Genomic DNA, 12,069 nt, shown 5'->3' with positions numbered 1-12,069 from the left:
AGAGAAAGACTTCCCTTACATCCCCTTGCTTGGGTTACTGTTTGTATTGTGTTCTTGGGTGAGTAGCCATGTAAATATATGTATTTAATTCTCCAGCATGGTATATGGAAGGCCAGATAAACGAGCAGTAACACTCAACCCTAGCTGTACATAGGAATCACTTTGAGTACTTTTAAAAAGAATTGTGATGCCTAGGCACCACTCACAGACCAAATCAGGAATCTCTAGAGATGGAGCTTGGACATCAGTTTTCTTTTTAAAGTGCCCCCAGGTTGTTTTAATGTGCAGCCTGAGTTAAAAACCACTGGATTAGATATCGAGTAAAAGCCAGATTGTAGAAGTTTTGAGCTTTATCCTGTGAATGTTAGGAAGCCATCATCAACAAGGTTCAAAACATGGTTTCATGCAGTAATTTATTTTTTCATTCTACAAATTGACTCAGTTTCTACTAGGAAGTGGGCATACAAAACTGTATAAGGCACCTTACTTACCAGGACAGGAAGTTGGCAATCTTATAAATGAGGCAGCAAATAGAAATTTAACAAAGTGTTTCGGATACTGTCTGGAAAATCTAATTATTGAGGATTCAGTAGACTTCAAGGAGAGGATAACCAGTTCAGTAGAAAAAAGGAGAGAACCAGGAAATGGTACACACAGAAAGTAAACACAAGCTATGGTTGATAACTTTTCCAGGTAAACAGCGGGGAAAGGGCATTTGTAAATGTCACCTCTTAGTGGTGGTACCACCATCCACTTGGTTTCTCTTAAAAGAGACTGTGTCTATCTTGATCGCCACAATACATTCAGCACATATCACAAGGCCAGGGATGTAATAGTGTGCTCAAATATTTGAGAATGAATGCTCTTTGGAAGAGGTAGGAATTTGAACATTGATCAGGAGAGCCCTGAAATGTCATCAGTTGTTTAGGGAACTGCATGTATTGGCATAGCTGGATTGTTGGAAGAGGACATAAGCAGGTGGTGGGGGATCTCCAAGAGCCTTACGTCATATGCTGAGATGTGTGGAATTGTTCCTGTAAGTAACAAGAACCATGGAAGGATTGCAGGTGATTGTGTTTGGTGAGCTTTTTCAAAGTGTATTAATACGTGCCTGTTGCTCTCCCTTATAGGGTTCTTACTTGTCCTTAGGACTCCCTTCCCCCAGTTATGTTTGTGTATATTAGTGTACTCATCTACACACACACAACTGACCCTTGAACAATGTTAGGGACACCAACCCCCATTGCAGTCGAAAATCCACATAGAACTTTTGACTCCCCCCTAAATTAATAGCCTACTGTTGACTGTAAGCTTACCAATAATATAAACAGTCAATTGACAGATATTTTGTTTGTTAGTTATATATGTATGATCTTAACAATAAAATAAGCTAGAGAAAAAATGTTATTAAGAAAATCATAAGGAAGAGAAAAATACGTTTACTATTCATTAAGTGGAGGTGGATTATCATAAAGGTCTTCATGGTTGTAATCTCTACACTGAGTAGGCTGAAGAGGCTGGTTTTGCTGTCTCAGGTGGCAGAGGCAGAGGACAATCCAAGTGTAAGGGGACCCACACAGTTCCCCCTGCGATGTTCCAGGGTCAACTCTACATGCACATGCACATGCACAGCCATGCACCACGTAATGATGTTTCAGACAGTGATGGACCCTGTATGTGATGGTGGTCCCCCAAGATTCTAATGTCATATTTTACCGTACCTTTTCTGGATTTAGATAAGTTTAGATACACAAAATCTGTTGTGTTACAGTTGTCTGCAGCGTTCAGTGCAGTGACATGCTGTGCAGGCACGTATCCTGGAGCACCAGGCTGTGCCATGAGCCGTGCTGTCCAGGTCTGTGAGTGCACTCTGTGGTGTTCGTGCAATAAGAGTCACCCAACAACACATTTCTCATGAAGTGTCCCCATCATCAAGTGATGTGTGACTGTGTATATGTGGACGTACAGAGGGTGCCAAAAAAAGTATACACATTTCAAGAAAGGAATAAACTGTATTAAATTTGTAATACTCAAGTCACATTTGACTTCTACAATTACAAGAGGTGCTGAATGTGACTTAGGTTTATCTTTCATTATTGGTACATAAAGAGTATTACAATTTTAATACAATTTTTTCCTTTCTCAAACTTTACATACTTTTTGGGGGTACCCTTTGTATATATCTCCACCTGAGGTTGATGCTTTTCTCTTTCCACTCCCAGGACCACTAAATGGGAAGTTTTAAAGATCCTTTTTAGCCCTAAAATTATATATTGGTAGTTTGTTGCAATCTATTGAGTCTGAGCTCACATAACTGCATACATATTAATAAGGAATGTGGAATTTGAGAAGGTTTTCCAGCCCTGTAAGCAAGAGTATGAGATATGTTACAACTGCGGTTTTAAATTATAATTCCAACAATGGGTATAAAAAAATGTTCATGTTTCATATTTCATGTTTCATTCTTTTCTATTTAAACTCCTCATAAATGCCTTTTCCTTCTCTTTTTACTCTCATCATGCAAAATTGTGGTCTCAATTTAACATTCTGTGTTTTCTTCTGTTACCTCAGCATTTAGTCATTCAGTTACTGACCAAGTAGGATACATTTCAGTACAACCCAGACATTGGAAATACAGAGAGGAAGCAAGCTCTCCTGTCATCAAAGGCATCTCATTATGGAGGTGACATGCAGACATGTACAATGCTGAGTGATGCGTACTGTAATAGATGCAGGTAATAGGCAGAGAAGTCCTAGTGGGAAGGTGTGAATGATGCCATCTGGGGAACTCAGGGAGAACTTTCACAGGAGAGTGATGCCTAAGCAGGGAGGACAGAGGAACAAAAGAGCATGTCAGGCAGAGAGATGAGCCATGTGCAAAGGCCCAGAGGGACACCAACAGTGATGTCTGTTGGAGAAATGCAACTCACCTTTGACTGAACTGGGGGTGATAAGACTTGAGTGGGCTGTGGGTTATGAGTCTTGAGTGGGAAGGAAAGGCCAGGCCACAGAGTATCTTATTCTGAAGGAGGTGGGAATCATCTAAGTGTTTTAAGAAGGAAATAATTTGCTAAGAATGGTGTTTTGGAAACAGCATCATGGCAGCATGGTGGATTAATTCATAAAGGGCAAAAGCCTGTAGAAGGAGACTAGTAAGGAGGCTGTTGTATCAGAGAGCACAGGCTGTTCAGGAACCCTATGCTGAGGCAGTGACTGTGAGAATGGGGAGTGGGTGTGGTACAGCCTTGCAGGCCATGTTAACAGGATTGGATGGAAAGGATGAGGGAGAAGGTGTCTGAATGATGCAAAGGGGTGAGATGGTGTGGCAGCTTATGATTGAGATTCCAGGAAAACGATCAGGTCGTGGGACTACATAGAAGAGAAATGCGTTTGGTTTTGGCAGGGCCAAGTGTGAAGTGTTTGCAACTATATGTGTATGTTGGGAGCTTAGGTGGGAGAAGAGAATAGAGCAAAAGATTTGGAGGCATGTTCAGTTTACACCAGTGGAGTGGGCGAGAGGACCTGGCAGGGTGTATGGAGTGGAGCCAGGAGGGGATGTTAACATAGTAAGGGAAGTAGGAGGGAAGAAGACACATTTACAGCTGTGAGGGGAAAACTTGCCCCAGGTGGAGACTCACTGGATTAGAGAAATGAGGTGGATTTTCCATTGTGACAAGACAGTCAGGAATTAAAAACTAAAGCAGGAAAATTTTAGGATGGTTGGAGGTAGGGGTAAGGAGGGGAAGATTTAGAAACAGTGTCAGGCTATAGAGAAGTCCAGGAGGATGAAGACTAGAAAGGGGTCAGGATCGAATGATCAAATGGAAAGAAATAATAAGAATTGTGCACAAAGGTTATGTTTCAGAATATCGCATTTTTTATAATACTAAGGAATGAAGTATGATTCATTTATGCAACATTAAAAATAATAGAAGAAACTTAAATGACATGGAAGAGTGTATATGGCAGTAAGTGAAAAAGTCTCTTCCAAATCATGGTGTCTGTGAAACAGGGCAGGGGAGAATATCTACATGCGGAGAAAAGAGCACTCACTAAAAGGGTCTCTAGCGCATGAGATTGCAGGTGATTTTAATTATTTTCTATGTCCTTTATAGTCTCTAAATTTTTTATAAGCATATTTTACTTTGATTAAATTAATTAAAAATTTAATTAATTTGGGTGGACCCTGGGCTCAAAGGAGTAGGGCGCTGGCCTCATATACCGGAGGTGGTGGGTTCAAACCTGGCCCCGGCCAAAAACTGCAAAAAAAAAAAAAAATTTTTTTTTTTTAATTAAAAACTGTTTAAGAAGTTAGGCAGCTCATTGCCTCATGTCTATAGACCTAGCTCTGGGGAGACTGAGGCCAGAAGGATTACTTGAGGCCAGGAGTTCAAGACCAGTCTCATCTGGGCAACATAGTGAGACATCATCTCTACAAAATTTGTAAAAAATTAATAAAATTAAGTGAACCTCATCTCCAAAAAATAAAATAATAAAATGAAATAATAAAGTAAAAATTAGCCGTGTGTGGTGGCATATGCCTATAGTCCTAGCTGCTTAGGAGGCTGAGGCAGGAAGATCACTTGAGCCCTGGATTAAAGGCTACAGTGAGCTCTGATTGCACCACTGCATTCTAGCCTGGGTTATGGAGCCAGACCCTACCTGTGGAAAAAAAGGAAAAAAAAAAAAAAAAAGAGGAGGCAGTTGAGTACATAAAGATGATTATGCTTCTTTAAAATGTTTTAAAACAATATAATATAATATAGGAAAGTACTCATAATTGACAAATAAATAGATATTGTTCATATTTATGAATAAAAAATATTTCTAAAGCTATGGATGAAAATAATGAAACTACTAAGTAATAATATTTCTGGGATATAAAATTGTGGGCAATTTATAGCTGCTTAATGTTTCCATGATTCCAAATTTCCCACGAACAACGTGGTGAGTAGTATAGGGCAGTGGTTTGGAGCAAGGTTGTGAACCATAGGCTCACGTTTGAGTCATGTCTCTATCATTTCTGAGCTGCGGGACCTTGCATGAATTATTTCATGTCTCTGTGCTTTGGTTTTCCATTATAACATGGGGGTGTTGATAGCAATTGCTTCATACGTTTGGTGTGAGGGTTGTTCTTTAATATGTCAAGCTCTAAGAACAATGCCCAATGCTGAGTAAGCTATAATCTTACCACGCATGTAATCAGAGAAATGCTTTTTTTAAATTGGTAATTTGAAAGTCATAGTCATTCTTACAAAGAAAAGTTTTAGGGGCTGATTGGATGAAAGCTGAATGTCAGTGGCCTAAAGAGGTGGTCACAGCAGACAGCTAGCTGCTCAGTGCTGCACAGTAGCTTAGACAGGAGTGTTTTATTCTTGAGGGATTGTCCTTCTGTTTACACCCATGTGGGTTTAGCTAACATAATTTTGGGTTTCTAATGTATGCTTTGATTTAATTTTTAAAGCTAAGTAGAGGCAAATTGGACAAGTTTGTCAACATGGTAGATGAAATGTAAAATTGATCAGATTACTCTAGACTTAATGGCTTATATCTTTGCCTTCTTGGTTGAATTTCCCAAAGGGGCACTGGCTTTACAAGGGTAACTATCAGAAATATGAGAATAAATATGATATATGACAAATTCATTATCAGTTTATTGATCTTAATTATCTTTACATCTCTTTCTTAGTATATGAAAATCTAACATCAGAACACTCTGCTCTTGTTCATATATTGTAGCATAAACATTTGGCAGAGATAAAACTTTCCCAGTGGTCCTATTTATTTTACACGATGTGTATTGCTTTTCTTTTATTTGCCTTATCCACAGAAGGATCTCAAAAAGCGGGATGAGTTTGAAGATATTTTAGAAGAGAGAAGACATGTCAGTGACTTGAAATTTGCCATGAAATGCTATACACCTCTCGTCTATAAGGGAATTACTCCATGTAAGCCAATTGATATTAAATGTAGTGTTCTCAATTCTGAAGAGATTCATTATGTCATTAAGCAGGTAAGTGATTCCCTCTTCAGCCATAGCCAGATTCGATCACTGTCAACATTTCTTTCTCTTCTTGATTTCATGGATTTATTCTGCTATCTTTAATGGATCCTTTTAGGCAGCTTTACTAGACCCTGGATGTCTAACAGTGAGCAGACTGAACACGGTGCATGGTCTGGTAGGGATCAATGACAGTTGTGTAGTCAATTACAGTGAAGTATGAGGCATGCTAGTGGTAGCCCAATGTGCAGGGACACTAATTACTTGTTTAATAGGAATGTAGGGAGGCAGGGAAGTGATTTTGCTTTTGCTTTAAATGAGGCCTGAAAGCTGATTAGGGGTTCTCCAAGTGAAGTGGGTAAAGAAGAGTGCTTCTAGCAGAATAAACAACTTATTCCCATGGTTTTTAAGCTTCCTTATGAGAATTATTCTAGGAGCTTTTAAAATTCTCTGTATCTGCAAATTACCCCCATGGCAATTAAGTCAAAATGTCAGCAGCAGAGGGTTTTTAAAGAAGCCCAGGTGATCCCACAGTATAGCAAGGTTGAGGAACCAACCACTGGCTTATTTTAAGGATGGGAGCCACAGTGAAAGCAGCTTAATGTGACTAGAGAGCAAAGAAAGGATGGTAATAAAATATGAGCCTGGAGAGGTAAGCAGGGGCCATGTCATGAAGGGCTTTGTAAATCATGTAGAGGAATTGGGTTTTATTCGACATGCATTACAAAGCCATTGAAAGGTTGACATGACTATCAGTCAATATGTTAGGAACAAACACCATTCTATTAAAACTAAAGACTGTAAGTGTGCCTCTTGCAATAATCACTTTGTGCAATTACAGTTGCCTGGACTAAGTTGTAGAAATGAGAAATGGACAAATTTAGGGGATTTGAAAGGTTGAATCAACCTTTTTTAGTGACCAGTTGGGTGTAGGAAGGGAAAGAATCAAGGATGATTCTCTTAAATGGAGAACTTTGAAGAGGGAACCAGTTTGGGAGGGAAGCTAAGTCCTATTATGGACGTGTGATGTGAAGATAGCACAATGAAGGTATTTGTGGGCATCCAAGTGGCTGGCCCTCCATGCCCCGCACCCAGGTGCTCACAGGTGATAATGTACATTTGCAGCTGGTGCTCCTCTGGTGCTTGCTCCCTCCCAGGTTCTCATGTCTCATTTTTACCAGTAGCTGCCTCCTCCTGCTCCATGAGCCTATTTTCTCTGTTGTCAAAAGAGAGCATATTCCTCTTCCCTAACAAACTCCTCTAAGGAATATGCTCACCTCTTTCATTTTTTTGCTCCTCTATAAATATCTTAAAGAAAAACACGCATGCACCTAGTTATGTATTTTTGTAAAGGAAAGAGTAACTGCTTCGGAATTGCAGCATTCTTGCTTGTTTTAAAGAGCATTAGTTTTGTAGCCCTGCCTCTTTGCTCATGTAGACTGAGGCTCACTCTTATCTTCCCCAGACAGCAGACTGACTCCATGTTTGAGGAGTTACCTCAATCCTGTCCATACCTCCAGTTTTTGGTAGCCATATCTTCAGTTTCAGCATATTGCCCTAGGCTTAGTTCTGTTTGTTCTGCAGCTTCCTCTCTGACCACTTGGAATGTGCTCTGGTTTCCAATTGGTGAAGAGGAAAGATAGTTTTTAGGTTTTTTATTTCAGAGTTGGGGGTCTCACTCTGTCTCCCAGGCTGGAGTGCAGTGGCACAATCATAACTCACTGCAGCCTTGAATGCCTGGGCTCTAACAGTCCTTCCGCCTCGGTCTCCTGAGTCACCGGGCTTATGGGAATGAGCCATCATACCTGGCTAGTTTTCAAGTTTTAAATGTTTGACTCCCATGCTTTGAAGCTTGCCTGTAGAGATCTTGCTTTTTTAAATTTTAACTGGGATTTAATCAGGCTTATGGAAAGTTCTTTTATTTCTCCTCTGTTTATATGACCTGTGCTCTTAATCACTGTGTTTTGATTGGCTTTAAGTATAAAGAAGCCATCCATTTTCTGTAGTTGGGCCTATTTCAGAGGTGCAGTCAAGTTTCCTCATCAATTAGATGCTAACAACAGTACTGAGCATGGGCTTTTCAGTTAGAATCTCCTGGAGAACTTATGCAAAAAGTTATTATCCACTAGAACCTAAGCTTCTGGAAGGCAAGAATTTTTGTCTTTTATTTCTTTTTGACTGCTAAATTCTTAGTGTCTACTAGCACGTAGTAGGTATTCAATAAAAATTTTTTGAATTAGTGAATGAAAAAATGATGCTGTGGCCTCATATGTGGAGATAACTAAATATCAGAGTATAGGACCCATGCATCCCTCTCATTCTCTTCTTCTTTTTTCAAATAATTCTAATGCACTGCCAGGTTAAGTGTGGCTTATTTATTTAAAATATCTTATTCAAGCTAGCATTTGTCAAACTTGGCTGTGCTGCTGAGAAAAAATAATCACATAATCTAGACAGATTGGAACTCGGGATTGTACAGCACAGTTGGGCTTCTGTATCACCCAGTAATTCTTTGTTTTCCTGTGAACTGTCTCCCATTTACCAAAGTGCAAGTTTTAGCTGCTCCACTCTCCCCTTCCCTACACTCTTAGCCGCTGACTTTTCTCCCTCTGTTGCAAAGAAAACTTAAACCATCATATGAGAGCTCTCTTGGCTTCCTTTGATCAAATATACCAATTTACCTGCATGCAAAACTCATCATTTTCTTCTTCACTGCTGTTAAAATGTCAGAGACCCCTTATGTTTTGAGTTCAATCTCTCTATCCTATTCCTTTGTTCTGAATCTGGCCCCCTCCTGCATCTTGTGTTGACTCTCCCCTCATATGTCTCCAGCTTCTTCCTCTTTATCAGCTCTTTCCCATCAGCATTTAACATGCTCACTGCCTCTTTCAGCTCAAACAAACCTCCTTTGACCCTACTTTCCCTACTTTCTCCCATCTCTTCCCCTCCTCTTCTTTGAAGAAATTGACTATGTTGCCTATACTTAACTGCTAAACTTCCTCACCCTCCACTTACTGCTCAGCTTGCGGGAGCCTGGTTTCTGATCCACAATAATGCTCTTCCCAGATTGTTAATGACGTCCTCACGGCCGAGATCTGCCTTGTTCAGATCCATGACAGTCTTTAGCATTGCTCTTTCTCCTTTCTCACCAGGGCAGCCCCGATAACTTTGATCATTCCTCAGTTGCTGTTAAGAGCTTCTTTTCCTTTGCTTGTCCCTTTATTGACTGACAGATGGATCGACAGAGTCTTGTCCTATCACCCAGGCTGTAGTGCAATGGTTTGATCAAAGTTTGCTGTAGCTTCAAACTCCTGGGCTCAAGCAATCCTCATGTCTCAGCCTCCCAAGTGGCTAGGACTACAAGCACCCACCACCACACTCAACTAATTTTTAAAATTATTCTGTATAGAAGGGGTCACACTATGTTGTCCAGGCTACTCTGGAACTCCTGGCCTCAAGTGATCCACCTTGGCCTCCCAAAGTGCTGGGATTACAGGTGTGAGCCACCATGCCCAGCCCTGCCTATCCCTTTAAATGCTGGTATTCTTCAGGATTTTATTCTAACTCCTTCTTCTGTCTTCTACCCACTCACTGGGCAGTTTCATTTATCACCAGGATTTTTTTTTTTTTTTAATTTATTGTTGGGGATTCATTGAGGGTACAAGAAACTAGGTTACACTGATTGTATTTGTTAGGTAAAGTCCCTTTTACAGTCCTGTCTTGCCCCCAAAAGGTGTGGCACACACCAAGACCCCACCCCCTCACTCCTTTCCTCTCTCTGCTCTTCCTTTCCCTACCCCTCCTTCCTTCTTTCTCTGCTCTCCCCTTCTCCCACCCCCACTGTGTCATTAATTGTCCTCATATCAAAATTCATGCTTCTCCATTCTTGTGATGCTTACTAAGAATAATGTGTTCACTTCCATCCAGGTTCATACAAAGGCTGTAAAGTCTCCATTTTTTTAATGGCTGAATAGTATTCCATAGTGTACATATACCACAGCCTGTTAATCCATTCCTGAGGTTGATGGGCCTTTAGGCTGTTTCCACATTTTGGCGATTGTAAATTGAGCTGCAATAAACAGTCTAGTGCAAGTGTCCTTATGAAATTTAAGGCATGAAACAATAAAAATCCTCAAAGAAAGCATAGAAAAAACACTGATATTGGCCTGGGGAAAGACTTCATGAAGAAGACTGCCATCGCAATTGCAACAACAACAAAAATAAACAAATGGGACTTCATTAAACTGAAAAGCTTCTGTACAGCTAAGGAGACAATAACCAAAGCAAAGAGACAACCTATACAATGGGAAAGGATATTTGCGTATTTTCAATCAGACAAAAGCTTGATAACTAGGATCTGTAGAGAACTCAAATTAATCCACATGAAAAAAAGCCAACAATCCCATATATCAATGGGCAAGAGACATGAATAGAACTAAAGATGACAGACGAATGGCTAACAAACACATGAAAAAATGTTCATCATCTCTATATATTAGAGAAATGCAAATCAAAACAACCCTGAGATATCATCTAACCCCAGTGGGAATGGCCCACATCACAAAATCTCAAAACTGCAGATGCTGGCGTGGATGTGGAGAGAAGGGAACACTTTTATACTGCTGGTGGGACTGCAAACTAGTACAACCTTTCTGGAAGGAAGTATGGAGAAACCTCAAAGCACTCAAGCTAGACCTCCCATTTGATCCTGCAATCCCATTACTGGGCATCTACCCAGAAGGAAAAAAATCCTTTTATCATAAGGACACTTGTACTAGACTGTTTATTGCAGCTCAATTTACAATTGCCAAAATGTGGAAACAGCCTAAATGCCCACCAACCCAGGAATGGATTAACAAGCTGTGGTATATGTACACCATGGAATACTATTCAGCCATTAAAAAAATGGAGACTTTACATCCTTCGTATTAACCTGGATGGACGTGGAAGACATTATTCTTAGTAAAGCATCACAAGAATGGAGAAGCATGAATCCTATGTACTCAATTTTGATAGGACAATTAATGACAATTAAGGTTATTGGGGGGGAAGCAGAAAGAGGGACGGAGGGAGGAGGGTGGGGCCTTGGTGTGTGTCACACTTTATGGGGGCAAGACATGATTGCAAGAGGGACTTTACCTAACAATTGTAATCAGTGTAACCTGGCTTATTGTACCCTCAATGAATCCCCAACAATAAAAAAAAAAAAAAGAAAAAAAAAATTTTTTTTGTCTTTCTGGGTAGATGCTCAGTAATGGGATTGAAGGATCAAATGGGAGGTCTAGCCTGAGTTCTTTTGAGGGTTCTCCATTCTTCCTTCCAAAAAGGTTGTATTGGTTTGCAGTCCCACCAGCAGTGTAAAAGTGTTCCCTTCTCTCCACATCCACGCCAGCATCTTCAGTTTTGAGATTTTGTGATGTATCACCAGGATTTTAAGTACTTTTATGTTGACACCTCTCTGTTGTAATAAATAATAATATAATAATAAAGGTAAATAATATCTATTCCTTTAGCCCAGATTTTTGAATTCCATACCTCTATTTTTGTATGTCTACTGGAATATCTGCTTGGAAATTCCAGAAGCACCTCCGATTTAAGATGTCTAAATCAAACTCTACTCTTCCCACTTCCATCCCAAGAGCACATACCTAGATACATTACCTCCCACTCTCCAAGGATGGCCCTTACACATAGTGGCTGCTCCAACCTATGTGCCTGTGTCCACATTCAGGCTCACATGCACCTTTTAGTCCTGTCTCAGAGACAAAGCTAATAACCTCACGTCTGTGACCTGGAGGACCCCTTTCCAGCCTCTTCTCAGACCCCCAGCAGGTGGCCTCTGTCCTGTGCCTTTCCTCTGTCTTTAGCCTGTCTCTCTCAGCTGACTTCTTCCATTTCGAAGGCTTTAACACCACTGAGCTGCACACTTATATGGTTAAAATGGTCAATTTTATGTTATGTGTATTTTAGTACACTTTTTTGAAAAGTGGAATGCTAATTAATAAGAACAAAAAAACAGTCCAAGCCTTTTCCATCCTGGGAAGGCATTTTTGCTTTAAGTGATAGCC

The 12,069-nt window shown here is 40.2% G+C and overlaps 1 protein-coding gene across 4 annotated transcripts in view; it reads left to right on the top strand.

Moving 5' to 3' along the window:
• Positions 1-12,069, top strand: part of GNPAT (glyceronephosphate O-acyltransferase) — a 33,650-nt gene that overhangs the window by 4,496 nt on the left and 17,085 nt on the right. For 2 of the 4 annotated variants that reach the window (XM_053604715.1, XM_053604718.1), the window contains exon 2: positions 5,831-6,013. In XM_053604715.1, coding sequence (XP_053460690.1) covers positions 5,831-6,013 — 183 coding nt within the window. Of the gene's footprint in view, positions 1-5,830; positions 6,014-12,069 lie in introns of those variants that run through there. The other 2 variants (XM_053604716.1, XM_053604719.1) reach the window with 2 other exon arrangements.

The sequence above is a fragment of the Nycticebus coucang genome, chromosome 10 (assembly GCF_027406575.1).
Source record: "Nycticebus coucang isolate mNycCou1 chromosome 10, mNycCou1.pri, whole genome shotgun sequence".
NCBI lineage: Eukaryota > Metazoa > Chordata > Mammalia > Primates > Lorisidae > Nycticebus > Nycticebus coucang.
The sequence above is the reverse complement of the archived record's forward strand: the minus strand, read 5'-3'. Positions and strand labels throughout refer to the sequence as shown.